The 17,475-nt window shown below is 37.2% G+C and overlaps 1 protein-coding gene across 16 annotated transcripts in view; it reads right to left on the reverse strand.

The window, feature by feature from the left end:
• Window positions 1-17,475, reverse strand: part of CPLANE1 (ciliogenesis and planar polarity effector complex subunit 1) — a 136,112-nt gene that overhangs the window by 54,309 nt on the left and 64,328 nt on the right. For 15 of the 16 annotated variants that reach the window (XR_007191161.2, XM_026506834.4, XM_057312202.1 and 12 more), the window contains 7 exons: window positions 13,293-13,441; window positions 12,521-12,684; window positions 10,277-10,359; window positions 9,459-9,538; window positions 8,341-8,418; window positions 5,837-6,029; window positions 74-367 (listed from right to left, as the gene is read on the reverse strand). Coding sequence is in view for 15 of the 16 variants with exons in the window: in XM_026506834.4 (XP_026362619.3) it covers window positions 74-367; window positions 5,837-6,029; window positions 8,341-8,418; window positions 9,459-9,538; window positions 10,277-10,359; window positions 12,521-12,684; window positions 13,293-13,441 (1,041 nt within the window). In the remaining variant the exon portion in view is untranslated. The remainder of the gene's footprint in view (window positions 1-73; window positions 368-5,836; window positions 6,030-8,340; window positions 8,419-9,458; window positions 9,539-10,276; window positions 10,360-12,520; window positions 12,685-13,292; window positions 13,442-17,475) is intronic. The other variant, XM_026506832.4, reaches the window with a different exon arrangement.

Below are 17,475 nucleotides of genomic sequence, written 5' to 3' on the forward strand. Positions count from 1 at the left end.
TATTTGCTCAAATAACAAGAAGCCAACAACTGAACTACTAGAACAACTTTAATGGTATCTTTAAATGTATTACCTGTAAATGTCCATTACTATCTTGATCAGACTGCACAATTCCTTTATGGCAGTGTGGACTCTTCTTGCCAGGCTCTGTCGTGTACTCTCCCATGGACTGTGGTTTAATAAAAGATCTTTCCTTAAAATTTCCACTGGTGTCATCAACATCACTACACCCTCTTGTGGGGTTTGATACTTGACTTCCCACCAAAGGCACAGGCTGAGGCTGCTGTAGAAGTGGATGTATATCCGGGAGGTTAGTAACGGACGATCCTACTATTTGCATTAGGCTCATGAAGTTGATCTGTTGCAGCTAGAATGAAATAAAAATTAAACATTTTAAAAATATAGTGAAAAAATCTAAAGAATCAACAACAATCATCTGAGTATTCCACAACAGTCATACTTTTGTCTTAATATCTGTCAGACCCATGAATGCTGAGCAGGAAGCAGAGCTGGGAGAGATTTTTTTAAAAAGGAAAAAAGAATACCTTCCTGTTTTCAAGGAGCTGTCAACTGGAAAAATAAACTCATAATGAGACTTGGGACTATCTATAAAGCTGTTTACATAAACATCCCAGAGATCATAAAGGAGTGATCTGATGAAATGAGGCTAATTAAAGCAGCCCTAAAATGAGGGTGTTGTGATCAGGTTTTCAGGAAAGAAAAAAAAAAAGATTAGCAAATAGGTGAAGAGTTGAGGAATTCCCCTGGAAAGGCTGACGAGGTAAAAGGCAAAGGCATGCACCAGTGGTCGACAGACTGGGGCACGTTAGAATCACTTGAGAAGCATTTAAAAATCCCTATGTCCAGACCACATCCATGCCAATAAAATCACAATGTCTGGGGATGGAAGCCAGGACTAGTATTTTTTAAGATGACAAGGTGTTTCAATGTGTGGAAAAGCATGGGAACCACTAGAATAAACACTGGCTTGGATGGAACAGGAAATTAATAGCAGCCCCCAAACTTGAGCATGCAATCAGAATCACCTGGAGAACTTGTGAAAGCACTCTTTGCTGAACCCCATCCCCAGAGTTTCAGATTTCAATAGGTCTGGGATGGGGCCTGAAAATTTATATTTCTAACATCTAAGTGATGCTGATGCTACTGATCCAGGGACCATACTTTGAGAACCACTGGACTTATCAGAGTACAATGGGAAAAGAGGGCAGGTAAAAGCTGGTGGTGGGTCTTTCAAGCCCTACCGAAGAATTTGCATTTAGTGAAACATACCAGTAGGGAAACACTTCAGGTTAAAAAATGTAAGTTCCCTTCAAATTATTAAAAAAAAAAAATGCTTATTACAGAAAAAAAAAAACCAGAGAAACACGAAAAAGATAATAAAAATCACTCATTATCCTATCCTCAAAGATAACTAATACTGAGATTTATAGTGTATTTCCTTTTACTATTTTTAAAACAAGACTGATTTCATATTGTACAAATTGGTATCTGAAATCTACTGAACACTTTAAAACAGGAAAGTAACAGTATTAAAACAGCATCTGAGGAAGAATGCCCTAGGAGTGCATATATAAGACAAGGGAGGTACGAAGTTCTGGCTCTAGCTATGGAAATAGCAGTGCTGTACAGACTCACAGTGTGGGCAAAAGAAGCAGGAGGGCACAGAACTCTGGATATAGGTACTGAAAAATAGGCAAACATGTCTCTCTAAGACAGTGATTCTTAATCCTTTGTATGCATCAGAATTATCTGGAGAATTTGTTAAATATACAGGGCAGCTATCAGCAAAGACCCTTGGTAATCCAAAAAAAACTTTCAGAAATGCTTCCAAAATTTTAAGCTGGTAGAATAGTTAATGCTGCTAAATGGAAAAGGGAAAAAGGGACTGGGAAAAATCAAGATAAAGTCAGTTTCAGAAAGTTTCATGAGACAATGAGACATGCTGAAAAAGTATTCTCATCACGGCCCTTAGCTCAAGAAGAAAATTAGTGCCAAACATCAGTATAAAAATGGTACATTATATCACATAAAAGGATATGGAAGTGAGTGTAGACTACATTAAATTTGAGGGAAATTAATGTTTAAGAAATAAAATAGAAAAGGGAAATAACTTAAAATTGTTGGTAAAGAAAAGGATAACAAATTGAGAAAAAGATGACAAAATTCAAAGTGAACAGTACTTTAAAACACAGCTGACAATTTCAAAACAAGCCAAAATTGTTTGAAAATAAGAAATATGATGTGACAGACTGTGTTTTTTTTTTATAAAAATTTTTTATGTTATGTTAGTCACCATACAGTACATCGCTACTTTTTGATGTAAAGTTCCATGATTCATTACTTGCGTATAACACGCATTGCACCATGTAATACGTGCCCTCCTTACTACCCATCACCAGCCTATCCCGATCCCCCACCCCGCTCCCCTCTGAAGCCCTCAGTTTGTTTCCCAGAGTCCATAGTCTCTCATGCTTTATTCCCCCTTTTTACCCCCCCTTCCTTCTCCTACCGATCTTTCTACTTCTTATGTTCCATAAATGAGTGAAACCATATGATAATTGTCTTTCTCTGCTTCACTTATTTCGCTTAGCATTATCTCCTCCAGTGCCATCCATGTTGCAGCAAATATTGAGAAATCGTTCTTTTTGATGGCTGAGTAATATTCCATTGTATATATGGACCACAACTTCTTAATCCAGTCATCTGTTGAAGGACATCTCGGCTCCTTCCACAATTTGGCTATTGTGGACAATGCTGCTATGAACATTGGGGTGCATATGGCCCTTCTCTTCACTACATCTGTATCTTTGGGGTAAACACCCAGTAGTGCAATGGCTGGATCATAGGGTAGCTCAATTTTTAACTTTTTAAGGAATCTTCACACTGTTTTCCAAAGTGGCTGTACCAACTTGCATTCCCACCAACAATGTAAGAGGGATCCCCTTTCTCCACATCCTCTCCAACATTTGTTGCTTCCTGCCTTGTCAAATTTTGCCATTCTAACTGGCGTAAGGTGGTATCTCAAGGTGGTTTTGATTTGAATTTCCCTGATGGCTAATGATTTTGAACATTTTTTCATTTGTCTGTTAGCCATTTGTACGTCTTCATTGGAAAAGTGTCTGTTCATATCTTCTGCCCATTTTTTGATTTGATTATTTGTTTCACGTGTATTGAGTTTGAGAAGTTCTTTGTAGATCTTGGATACTAATCTTTTATCTGTAGTGTCATTTGCAAATATCTTCTCCCATTCCGTGGGCTGCCTCTTAGTTTTTTTGACTGTTTCCTTGGCTGTGCAGAAGCCTTTTATCTTGATGAAGTCCCACAAGTTCATTTTTTCTTTTGTTTCTCTTGCCTTTGGAGATGTGTCATGAAAAAAGGGGAAAAATACATAGCCATCCAAGCCTCACTCAAAAGAATGGAAAATTAAAAATGCACTTTTTATATTCTCACCTCAAGAAGCTGGAGATGGAACAGAAGAACAGGCCTAACCCACGCACGAGAAAGCAGTTGATCAAGATTAGAGCAGAGATCAATGAATTAGAAACCAGGAGCACAGTAGAGCAGATTGACAGAACTAGAAGCTGGTTCTTTCAAAGAATAAATAAGATCGATAAGCCACTGGCCAGACTTATTCAAAAGAATAGAGAAAGGACCCAAATTAATAAAAGTATGAATGAAAGGGGAGAGGTCACAACCAACACCAATGAAATAGGAAGGATCATTAGAAACTTTTATCAACAGCTTTATGCCAATAAATTAAACAACCTGGAAGAAATGGATGGCTTCCTGGAAACCTATAAACTACCAAGACTGAAACAGGAAGAAACTGATTATTTAAACAGACTGATTAATTATGAAGAGATTGAAGCAGTGATCAAAAACCTCCCAAAAAATAAGAGTCCAGGGCCTGACGGATTCCCCAGGGAATTCTACCAAACATTCAAAGAAGAAATAATACCTATTCTCCTGAAGCTGTTTCAAAAAATAGAAAAAGAAGGAAAACTACCAAACTCATTCTATGAAGCCAGTATTACCTTGGTCCCCAAACCAGGCAAAGACCCCATCAGAAAGGAGAATTACAGACCGATTTCCCTAATGAATATGGACGCCAAAATCCTCAACAAGATCCTAGCTAATAGGATCCAACAGTACATTAAAAGGATTATCCATCGTGACCAAGTGGGATTCATCCCTGGGACGCATGGATGGTTCAACATTCACAAATCGATCAGTGTGATAGATCATATCAACAAGAAAAGAGTCAAGAACCAAACGATCCTCTCAATTGATGCAGAAAAAGCATTTGACAAAATACAGCATCCTTTCCTGATTAAAACACTTCAGAGTGTAGGGATAGAGGGTACATTCCTCAATTTCAAAAAAAAAACCATCTATGAAAAACTTACAGCAAATATCATTCTTAATGGGGAAAAGCTGGAAGTCTTTCCCTTAAGATCAGGAACACGACAAGGATGCCCATTCTCGCCATTATTATTCAACATAGTACTAGAAGTCCTTACAACAGCAATCAGACAACAAAAAGGGATCAAAGGTATTCAAATCAGCAAAGAAGTCAAACTGTCTCTGTTCGCAGATGACGTGATACTCTATATAGAAAACCCAAAATACTCCACCCCTAAACTACTAGAACTTATAGAGCAATTCAGTAATGTGGCGGGATACAAAATCAATGCTCAGAAATCAGTCGCATTTCTATACACGAACAATGAGACTCAAGAAAGAGAAATTAGGGAATCCATCCCATTTACAATAGCGCCAAAAATCATACGTTATCTCAGAATTAACTTAACCAGAGACGTAAAGGATCTATATTCTAGAAACTACAAATCACTCTTGAAAGACACTGAAGAAGACACAAAAAGATGGGAAAATATTCCATGCTCATGGATCGGAAGAACAAACATAGTTAAAATGTCTACGCTACCCAGAACAATCTACACTTTCAATGCCATCCCGATCAAAATACTGATGACATTTTTCAAAGAACTGGAACAAACAGCCCTTAAATTTGTGTGGAACCAGAAAAGGCCCCGAATCGCCAAGGAATTGTTGAAAAGGAAAAACAAAGCTGGGGGCATCACGCTGCCGGATTTCAAGCTTTACTACAAAGCTGTGATCACAAAGACAGCATGGTACTAGCACAAAAACAGACACACAGACCAATGGAACGGAATAGAGAACCCAGAAATGGACCCTCGGCTCTATGGGCAACTAATCTTTGACAAAGCAGGAAAAAACATCCAGTGGAAAAAAGACAGTCTCTTCAATAAATGGTGCTGGGAAAATTGGACAGCTATATGCAAAAGAATGAAACTTGACCACTCTCTCACACCATACACAAAGATCAACTCCAAATGGATGAAAGACCTCGATGTGAGACGGAATCCACCAAAATCCTAGAGGAGAACATAGGCTGCAACCTCTTTGACATCAGCCACAGCAACTTTTTTCATGACACATCTCCAAAGACTGTTTAAAAAAAAAAACTTTGGATACCTCTGAACTAGAATCTGCTGGTCTGATTTGATTGTCACCCACCTGACTTTTGTGAGCAGCTCCGCATCCCAAAGAGCTCAGGTGTAAGAAGTCATTGTGAGAAGTAGGTAGCTCAGCCTGCACTCTAGGCCCTTGAGTTAGGAAACTCTGAATAACAAATGAAGAGTGCCCAAAGAAGAGAAACCAACCCTACAATTTAATTTCAACTTGCCCATTTCTAAAAGTTTGTTCACAATTTAAAATCCTAACATATAAATCATACATGTAAATTTACTTGTTTATAGGGAAATGTGCTTACCTGAACTAATTTAAACATTTCATCTTGGAGCATGTGCCTAAGAGAATCTGAAGAATCTGGCAGTTGAGCCCTGGGTTCATTTCTCTGGGTCGGCTGAAGTGTTGGCACAGGTGTTTGTGAAGCAACACTGACTCCATTTGATCCGGAAGGTGGAACTGAGGAAGATTTATCTTTCAATGCAGAAATCTGTGCACTAGGTAGAAGCATATATATAAAAAAACACAATCAAGAAAAAACCAAATCAGATGTCTACAATCTGAATATTTTGATCTCACCTTTTCTAAAGGCTTTCTGGAAGTTTTCAGGAAATTTAAACCCTAAAGCCTATCACTCTGTAGTCCCAGCCACCAAACACATTTGTCATCAGCACAGCGCATATGTGAATGCTATTTTATTAAGGGAGATGTAATGTCTAGTCAGCCATGGTCCCCTCCCTATGGTGTTACAACCCAGAACAGTCCACACGTTTATTTGACTCGTCTGGTCCCTGCAAGCATCTGACTTTGAAACCTATGCCATTATTCTGAAGAGTTATACTAAGAATATTTTTTGTTACTAAATTTAATGATCCAGAATGGAGTTAAGAAAACTAGAGAAACTATGGGTTAAAAAAATGTTTAATTCTAAGATGGAAAGCGCAAACTCCTGTTGATCATCATCAAATGTGAAACAACAGTATTATGAACATTGTATTTCCAAACAAATCACAAAGTTTATATCTACAATTAAACCCTAACAAAAAAATGCTTACATAGGAATAAAAATTAAAGATCAAAATAAGTTTTTGGTCTTTTTAAATAAAATGATTGGGGATGACACAAATGTTTTCTAAGCAAATTGATTTTACAAACTAAATAAGGGAGCAGGCATTATTATATCCAGATAAATTGATCATCATCTCTAAAAAGAAAAGAATATATTAAATCACACTTGGATTATTTGGGTTTACATTCATTCCCTTTCGGCTATAATATTTGCCTTTAATCAAACATGTAATACTATAAGCTCAATAACAAAACTTTGTTTGGCAAATCCACAACTGACTTGCCTATTTTTTTTTTAAGATTTTATTGGGGCACCTGGGTGGCTCAGTTGGTTAAGCCTCTGCTTTCGGCTCAGGTCATGATCCCAGGTTCCTGGAATCAAGCCCCACATCAGGCACCCTGCTCAGCCGGGAGCCTGTATCTTCCCTCACCCGCTCCCCCTGCTTGTGCTCATTCTCTCTCTCTCTCTCTGTCAAATAGATAAAATCTTTTTAAAAATTTTTTAAAAAGCTTTTATTAATTTATTTGAGAGAGAGAGAGAAAGCACAAGCAAGGGGAGGGGCAGAGAGAGGGGGAGAAGCAGACCCCCTGCTGTGCAGACAGCCCGACATGGGGTTGATCCCAGGACCCTGAGATCATGACCTGAGTGGAAGGAGCCCCCCCAACTCACCTATCTTAAAGCAACTTTATTGGACTTAGTTTCCAACAAGTAGCAATGAGATAAAGTCCAATAATGGAGAATTCTTCTAACATAAGGCTATGCTATGTTATCCTATTTCAGCAAGATTTCTAAATACTAAACACACTGTTCAATCTCTGTCAAAGAAGTTCAAAAGACAGAACTGGATGAATCTGTTCTATGAGAGAATTAAAAGCATTTCATATGCTACTAGAAATCTGTTAGAGGCTTAAAATAAGCAACTTTAAGTAATATATCCACTACAGTTGACCCTTGAACAACAAGGGGGTTGGGGGCTTAACGCTCATGCAGTCGAAAATCCACATATAACCTGACTCCTCAAAAACTTAACTACTCATAGCCTACTGATGACCAGAAACCCTACTATAGCATAAACAGTCGATTAACATATTTTGTATGTTATGTGTGTTGCATACTACATTCTTACAATAAAGCAAGCTAGAGAAAAGAAAGTGTTATTAAGAAAGTCATAAGGAAGAAAAAATACATTTACAGAACCAAACTGTTTTTATCGAGAAAATTTTGTGTGTAAGGGGACCCAAGTGACTCAAACCCGTACTGTCCAAGGGTCAACTATACTTTTTTTCAGAAAAGACTATTCTAGAATGGCTCCTGTAATCTTCCAATAATAAACTTAAAGGTGTCAGAAATGAGTACCTACATTGCTCTTTTAATGCTTCGTTTTGCTTTCATTTTACTCTTAGATTTTATTTTATTTTTTTTGTAAGATTTTATTTATTTATTTGACAGAGAGAGAGACAGCCAGTGAGAGAGGGAACACAGGCAGGGGGAGTGGGAGAGGAAGAAGCAGACTCCCAGCAGAGCCTGATGTGGGGCTCGATCCCAAGACTCCAGGATGACGCCCTGAGCCAAAGGCAGACGCTTAACGACTGAGGCACCCAGGCGCCCATTTTACTCTTAGTTTTTAGTCAAAACATTTAGAATTATTTCAAAATGGCACAGTAGGCATCATTTCATTCTCTTATCTACTTGTAAAATTAGGATTATATCTAAATGGTAGAGTACACAAAAATTCTTACCTAGGAATTTCTGAACTTGCATCTACACAAAATGAATAAGGAACAGCATGTTCAGGATTTGAAAAGGCTTCGATCATACTATAATTAAAGATTAATAAGTAATTAGGAAGATATTCTTCACATTTCCTAAGGTACAGGTGATCTAATGCTCAGCTATCTAAGAGTCTAAACATTCTTTAGTCCTCTATAATGCTTAGCTCATAATTACAATCTGTTTATATTTGTCTCCATAGCAATTAGTAACAGACTCAAACAAAAAGCAAAGAATATGTCTGGATGACTGAACATGTAACTTGAACACTGCTGACTTCCCAGCAGAAATAAAAGAATCTAAAATGGGGAAGTGAAGTTGGCTGGGACCTCAAATTCCACCTATGCCAGAAGCAGACACTTTGTTCAAAAACACCACAGAGTCCTTATTATATTTAAAACTGTAAAGACTGGTCTTTTATTAATAGAATTATCTATTTGTAAAGGCACATCATATTTAAAATATATTTTTTGTTAACTATTCAAAGAAATGAACAAAATTTGTATATTGAGAACAGAAAGAAAACCTAATTATGTTGCTCTCTTATCCAAGGTAGTTCTAAAATTCTAAAACTTCAAAAATTCTAAAAATTAAGAAATCATATCCCACCTGCAACAGATTAAAACTGCCTTCTCCTTGAAGCAATAATATGTTAGCCAGCAGAACAGCCCTATACTGTGCAGTAATCACACCGTAACAGTGAACAATTATACATACATACTGTGATTCATAATGGCCCTTTATTTGATCCAATAAAAATGGAATTAGTATGACAAAGTGTATCCCTAATTAGCAGCTGAATAAACTATGGTCTATTTACAGCTATATTTTACTTTGATAAGGCTGATAGTGATGGGAGAACAAAAGGCAAATATTTTCGGTATCATTACTTATTTCACTGTACCAAGATTTAGAAGTCTATAACATTTACTAAAGATTATCATTTACCGCTGCTACAAAGTTAAATTTCACTAGGAACACAATATCACCATGAAATAGATACTGTCAATTATGAGAAAAATAACATCTTCATCAAATGAATCCCAGCTGGCAGTAACAATCACTTCCTTACTTTTTTCCCCCTTACCATTTCTGTTCAGTTGATTTTTTCTCCATACATGTCTTCAGTGGTTCTTCCCTTGGACACTGAACCTCTCCTGTGGAACGCTGTTAAAATTAACAGTAGCCAAAAAGAAAAGGTGTCATATAAATAGGTATTACTGTCTTAGATGTCCTGAGTTTCACATTAACCACTCACCTGGAGTAACAACAGTCTAAAAGCAAGTGAGAAACCAAGCATTAAATGAATTCCCAGTGCTGCTCTGATCAGATTTTTAACTGTGTGAATTGACTTCAGCCCATCACCCTGAGCAACTGAGCATATTAAAACACAAAGACAAATGATGTCACTGGAATTATTTACACTACATTTAAAAATACCCTGTAAATTACATATACCCATCACTACCTGATTAATAAGTACATTCTGAAAACAATTATAAACAGGAAAAACTAACCCCTCTTGAAGGAATTTTTTCAGTAATTAGAAATGTCTGTGTTCCAACTGAAAATGCAGTACACAGTTTTGAGAAAACAAATAATGCATAAAAGTGATATATGTGCAAAAACTGCCTACTACAGCTAAATTATACATTTTGAATATAGAATACTTCTATTCCTCTTAAGTTAATTTACCATAGCAGTTTATGAAATAAAAATTTCACTGCCTGAAATTATTGGACATCTTACTAATGATAGAATTTCAGTGAAAGAAAAATGCTACATGGTCTGGCTATTCTCTACAACCCACAGTGTACTTTTAAAAAGATAACAGCCTTGGTTGGATGATTAATTAAAAACACTTAAGTATAATTAAATAACATTATCCACTATTTATTGACTTACTTCTTCTAAATGCTGTGGTAAAGTCTGCATGTTATTGGCAATATTGGGACTTTTAAGACTTCCAACAGGCTCTTTGGTACCTTCTACAGGGAAACAAGGAGAAAGAGAAAAGTGACCATTTGAAAAAAATCAGTTTAGGGGCACCTGGTTGGCTCAGTCAGTTAAGCATCTGCCTTTGGCTCAGGTCATGATCCCAGGATCCTGGGATCGAGTCCCGCAACGGGCTCCTTGCAAAGCGAGGAGTCTGCTTCTCCCTCCCTCTCTCTACCCCCCCCAACTCATGCTCACTCTCTGTCTCTCTCTCTCAAATAAATAAAATCTTTAAAAAAAGAAAAGAAAAAATCAGTTTACTTTTTAGAAGTTTCAGGAATATTACAGGAAACAAGTATAATGGCAGAAATATTTTCTATCTTCCTTATAAAAAGTTTCTTTAAATTTAATTAATTAACATACAGTGTATTATTAGTTTCAGAGGTAGAGGTCAGTGATTCATTAGTCTTGTATAATACCCAGTGCTCATTACATCACATGCCCTCCTTAAAGTCCACCACCCAGTTACCCCCTCCCCCCATCACCCTCCCCTCCAGCAACCCTCAGCTTGTTTCCTATGATTAAGAGTCTCTTATGGTATAAGAAACAAACTGAAGGCCTCAGAGGGGAGGGGGGTGGGGGAATGGGATAGACCGGTGATGGGTAGTAAGGAGGGCACGTATTGCATGGTGCACTGGGTGTTATACGCAACTAATGAATCATCGAGCCTTACATCGGAAACCGGGGATGTACTGTATGGTGACTAACATAATATAATAAAAAAACCATTAAAAAAAAAAAAGAGTCTCTTATGGTTTGTCTCCCTCTCTGATTTCATCTTGTTTTATTTTTCCCTCCTTTCCCCCATGATCCTCTGTTTTGTTTCTTAAATTCCATACGTGAGTGAGATCATATGGTAATTATCTTTCTCTGATTGACTTATTTTGCTTAGCATAATACCCTCTAGTTCCATTCATGTCGTTGCAAATGGCAAGATTTCATTTTTTGATGGCTGAGTAGTATTCCATTATATATATATATACATACACACACACACATAATATCTTCTTTATCCACTCATCTGTTGATGGACATGTGGGCTCTTTCCATAGTTTGGCTATTGTGGACATTGCTGCTATAAACACTGGAGTACAGGTGCCCCTTCAGATCACTACAGTTGTATCTTAGAGTAAATACCTAGTAGTGCAATTGCTGGGTCGAGGGTAGCTCTATTTTCAACTTTTTAAGGAACCTCCCTACTGTTTTCCAGAGTGGCTGCACCAGAGTACATTCCCACCAACAGTGTAAGAGGGTTCCCCTTTCTCCGCATCCTCGCCAACATCTGTCACTTCCTGAGTTGTTGATTTTAGCCATTCTGACCGGTGTGAGGTCATATCTCATTGTGGTTTTGATTTCTATTTCCCTGATGCTGAGTGATGTTGAGCACTGACAGGATGGGAGAAGATGTTTGCAAATGTCTTATCAGATAAAGGGCTAGCATCCAAAATCTATGAAGAACTTATCAAACTCAACACCCAAAGAACAAATAATCCAATCAAGAAATGGGCAGAAGACATGAACAGACATTTCTCCAAAGGAGACATAGAAATGGTCAACAGACATATAAAAATGTTTTTTAAAAACACCTGAAGACAACCCCTCCCCATCAAGTGAATCCATATGAGCCTTGAGAGACCTGATATCAGTGTGTTTAACTCCACGCAAAGCTCTGAGAGTTTCTGTTTTAACAAAGACTGTCAAGGAAAGGGTCACAGAATTGGTTCACAAAAATGAAGAGGCCTATGATAGATACATAACCAAAAAGGCCCAAGAATTGTAAATTCAGGTTATGAGTTAGTGCATTCAAAATTTCATATATATTACACTCGTTTTTTTTCAAGATTTATTTATTTTAGTCGGGAAGGGGCAGAGGGAGAGGAAAAGAGAGAATCTCAAGCAGACTGTCCACTAAGTGCAGAGCCTGCCACAGAGCTCAACCCCACAGCCCCAAGATCACAACCTGAGCTAAAATCAAGAGTAGGATGCTTAACCAACTGAGCCACCCAGGCACCCCATGCTCTCTTTTAACTTTTGGTTTTAGGCAATTATAAACATACTAATTTAGATATAAGACTAAATAAATTATCTCAGATAATCATTCACTGATTTCAAATTAATAAAAACTAAATAAAAAGATTAGCCAAATGAACTGACCTTCATAGTCTGATTGGTGTATTTCCATTTCCTCTTGGTTAAATGTTTCTACTTCTAAAAGGTCCTCATCAATATCTATAAATTCTTTTTCAGTATCATTAGTAACAGAAATAATCTCATCTTTGGTTTCTTTTATTTCAGGATTATATGCTTCAGTTGGCATTCTATTGACAAAAATAAAGGAGCTAGAATTATAACTCATTCTTAGAAACAAAATCTTGCTTTCAATTGATTCTGTTTACAGAAAAGGAACATTAGGTTTCATATTTATAGTGTTCTGTTTTTTAACCACGTCTGGTACATAGTAGAAACTCAAGAAAAGGTTGTTCAATGCATGACTAAATATCCCCATTTTATTTACTCAAATAACTGGAATAATTTCAACCTATGAACTCTGCCATTCTCACAAAGGAATCTCCCTGCTATTAAAGGCTCAACCTTGTTATTCAAAGATATATTGCTTCATATGTAAAAATGGATGAAATGATTAGCTCAACTTCCTCTGACACAGGAAATCAATTAATATAATGAAAGGATCTCTCAGAATGAGAATTAGCTCCTCTCTCAGGAGATATAAGCTAGAACAAAAGGGAAGAAATATATTTTGCAATGAATTGTTAAACTACTTCAGAAAGCACTCACTTCCTCCTTCTCCACAGTTCAAAGAAATGCTCATTCCTTTACCTTTCAGGGGTTCGATTCTTGCCATTAAGCCCAAACACCATCAAAGAGGTATCATCCACTGAAAAGGAATGTATAGTCAAAAACTTACTTCAAGATACTTTGATGAGATTCATTTTGATCATTTCTTTCCTCAGTGCCACCTTGAGTGAATACTGCAACAGAACAGCCAGCTTCTGTTTTGCAATCATGCTCAATGTTGGGTCCACTCTGAGACTGAGAGTGATGATTTTCTAGCACCTAAAAACAAACCATTTACATTAATTAGCATTCACAATCGAATCCCATACTTTTCACTACAGTTTTAGATTATTAATATTTTCTACAGACCTACTTCTGATTAAATCTTTCATTCATTTATCAAGTATTTACTGCATTTCTATAACTCAATATTTGATGCTGAGGCAATGTTCAAGTCTTTATTCCACCTGGAAAAAAACAAATCTGACCACCTAAATAGTATTGTAAAGAAATCAGCCTTATAAATTTGTAACGGGGGGTGCCTGGCTGGCTCAGTTGGTTAAGCATGACTCGATTTTGGCTCAGGTCATGGTCTCAGGTCTGCACTCAGCATGGAATATGCTTGTCCTTCTCCCTCTGCTCCCCCCCCCCCCGTGCTCGCTCACTCTCTCTCTCAAATTAAAAAAAAAAAAATCTTTTAAAAATATAAAAATAAATTTAAAAAACCCAAACTTGTAAGGTATGTTACCAATGTTTTCAAGTCACAAAACAATAACAATAAAAATGTTAAGTTGCTTTCACTTAACTCTTTTTGCTATTATAAAGGCACTTAGTAATTATTCCAATATGACACAATGAGTAAAAATATACGCAAGTAAAAATATATGCAGCTAAAAATACAGGGATGTATCTCTTTTAAGTCTCTTATTTAGAAATTTGGGTACGCCTCACCTAGAAACACAAATTTCAGTGAAAACAAATATCACAGTATTTTAAGTAAACTACCTTAGGAATAACAAACACTGATCTCAAGAAATGAAAAAGATCTCGTAAAAACAAAATATACACACATCCCCTGAAACTTAGAATAAATTATTTTAGAATGAAGTCACTTTATTGTTTTTTATTTTAACTTTAATTTTTAATTTTTTTTAAAGTAATCTATATACCCAACATGGGGCTTGAACTCACAACCCCAAGATCAAGAGTCCCATGTTCTACCACCGAGCCAGCCAAGGCCCCAGAATGAAGGCACTTTAAAATAGAACAAATTTGGTTCTCTCTCTCTCTTTTCTCTCCCCACAAAACAAAACAAAAAAGTAAAATGAAAGAGAACAAATACAGAATTAGAACAGGTAGAGGTAAGTCAACCAAGATGGTGACATAGGAGGCTCCTGAATTCCCCCCTCCCACAGACACACTAAATGTACAACTACACACAAAGCAATTAATGCTGAAAGAAATCTAGAAACTAGCTGATAGATTCCTACATATCAAGCAAATGAGAAAATATCCACACAGAGATAGGTAGGAAAGGCTGAGACACACTCTCACCATATATCCCACCTGTGGCACAGCACCCTATAAACAGGAGGGAACTCCCAACTTCACTCTTAGAAGTGAAGGGTTTGGACTCCACACTTAGTACTCTAACTTTTAAGACTCCCACTTGAGGGATGGGCCTCCAAAACACCTAGCTCTGAAAGCCAATGAGGGTTGCATCCATAAGTCCCACAGGACCATAGCAAACAAAGCAGCAGCAACTAACAGGTGCACAAGTACTCACTGCAGCTATCCCCAAAAGGCTCAGCACAGAGGAACAGGTGAAAACACCCATCTCCCAGTCTTCCCCTGGAAGGAATCCCGCTGCATACTTCTAGGGGCTAACTATGATACCCAGGAGTCTGGCAAGCAGATGGACGCCTCCCCTGCCTTCTCTCTCTAGCCCATTCGAAGTCATCAATATCTCCCTGCAAGCAGCTTGTACACACATTTGGGTGCCCCAACTTTTGCAGCTGCTGACTGAAGGACAGGTCCCCAAATCACGTGTCTCTGACAGCTAACTGAACTTGCATTTATGAGTCCCACAGGAATGTAGCAAACAAAGAAGCAGTTCTTAATGACTGGAGGAACACCCCCCTGTAGTTATACACCTGAGCCTACTTCACAGAGAGTGAGCAAAAATGCCCATCTTCCAGTTTCTCCCCAGAAAGGGCTTACCGACATACTTCGTCACATGCTGCCTCGGAGTCCAGCTTCCAATCACTGTGCACCTACATGCTAAATGTGACCTACACCTTTGGGACACTGATATAGGTCTTGGCATACCCCCAGCTACTGGGAACCACTAAGAACAAAGAAGAAGACTTAGACCATCCAAAGATTTCAGGGCTAACCAAAAGCTCAGGGGATTGATGATGTTCATCTCCTACACGAGACCACTCTATCCAACCTGGGAGATGTGGCTGCTTTATCTAATGCACAGAAACCAACACAGAATGTCAAGTAAAATGAAGAAACAGGAATATGTTCCAAACAAATGAACAAGATAAATCTCTAGAAACAGATCTTAATGAAATGGAAACAATGATATATCCTGACAGAGAAAATCACGGTCATGGAAGTCAGGTGATGAACAAAGTGAACATTTAAGTGATGCATGAACAAAGTGAGAATTTCAACAAAGAGAAAACACAAAAAAGTAACAAACAGAAATTACAGAGCTAAAGAACATGATAATTGAAACAAAAAATTCAATGAAGAGGTTTAAAAGCAGACTGGATCAAGTGGAAGAAAGGATCGGAAAATTTGATGGCAGGGCACTGGAATTCATCCAATCTGAGGAGCAAAAAGGAAAAAAAATGTAAAAGAGTGAAGATAACTTAACGGACTTATGGGACACCATAAAGTAGACAATTATATGCATTCTAGTGGTCCCAGAGGGAGGCAAAAGAGAAAGGAGCAGAAAGCTTATTCTGAGAAATAATAACTGAAAACTTCTTAAATCTGAGGAAAGAAACAGACATTCAGATCCAGGAAGCCCACAGGGTTCTAAATAATACAAACCCAAAAAGACCTACACTGAAGCACATTATAATTAAATTGTCAAAAGTTAAAGACAAATAAAGAATCTTAAAAATGGCAAAAAAAAAAAAAAAAAAAAAAAAACCTTGTTACATATAAGGAAGCCCCTTAATGTTATCAGCGTTTTCAGTAGAAACTTTGCAGGCCAAGGGGAGTGGGAATGACATACTCAAAGTGCTGGGGGGAAAAATAACTGTTAACCAAGAATACTCTACCCAGCAAAGTTGTCCTTCAGAACTGAAGGAGAGAGAAAGATTTTCCCAGGCAGTCAAAAACTGAAAGCGTTCATGACCACTATACCAGCCTTACAAGAAATGTTAAAGGGAGTTCTTCAAGCTGAAACAAGAAAACTAATGGGTAACAAGAAAATATGTGAAAGTATAAAACCCACTGGTAAAGGTAAATATATAGTTAAATTCAGAATACTCTAGTGTTATAATGGTGGTGGGTAATACACAACTCTAGTATGAAGATTAAAAGAAGAATTAAAAGTAACTATAATAATTTGCTAATAGATACACAATGTAAAAAGATGCAAATTTTTACTTCACAAACATAAAAATGTGGGAGGAAAGGGAGTGTAAAAACATAGAGATTTTGTAGGTATTAAAAGTTAAGTTGTTACCACCTTAAAATAGAGTATTATAAATACAGCATGTTTTATGTAAGCTTCATGATAACTACAAAACAAAAACCTACAATATACATAAAAAAAAAAAGAAGAAAAAGTATATCATTACAGAAAGTAATCCAATAACAGAGGAGAAAAGAGAAAGAACTTAAAAAAAAAACCCTGAAAAAAATCAAGAAAATTGCAATATTAAGTCCATACCTATCAATAATTAATTTAAAGATAAATGGAGGAGGGGCATCTGGGTAACTCAGTCAGTTAAGTGTCTGATTCTTGATTTTGGCTCAGGCATGATCTCAAGGTTGGGAGATCAAGACCCATGTCAGGCCCCATGCTCACTGGGGAGTCTGCTTGAGATTCTCTCTTTCCCTCTCTCTCTCTGTCCCTCCCCGCTGCATGCTCTCCCCCTCTAAAATGAACGAATGAATCTTAAAAGGATAAATAAAAATAAATAAATCTTAAAAGGATAAATAAATATAAATAAGTAAATTAAAATTAAAATTAAAAATGGACTAAATTATCCAATCAAAAGACAGGGAGAGTTCTCCTAACAGTCCTGGCTTAGGTCTGAGGAACTTTCTTTATTCTGTTTGACCTT

The sequence above is a fragment of the Ursus arctos genome, unplaced genomic scaffold, assembly GCF_023065955.2.
Source record: "Ursus arctos isolate Adak ecotype North America unplaced genomic scaffold, UrsArc2.0 scaffold_15, whole genome shotgun sequence".
Taxonomy (NCBI): Eukaryota; Metazoa; Chordata; class Mammalia; order Carnivora; family Ursidae; genus Ursus; species Ursus arctos.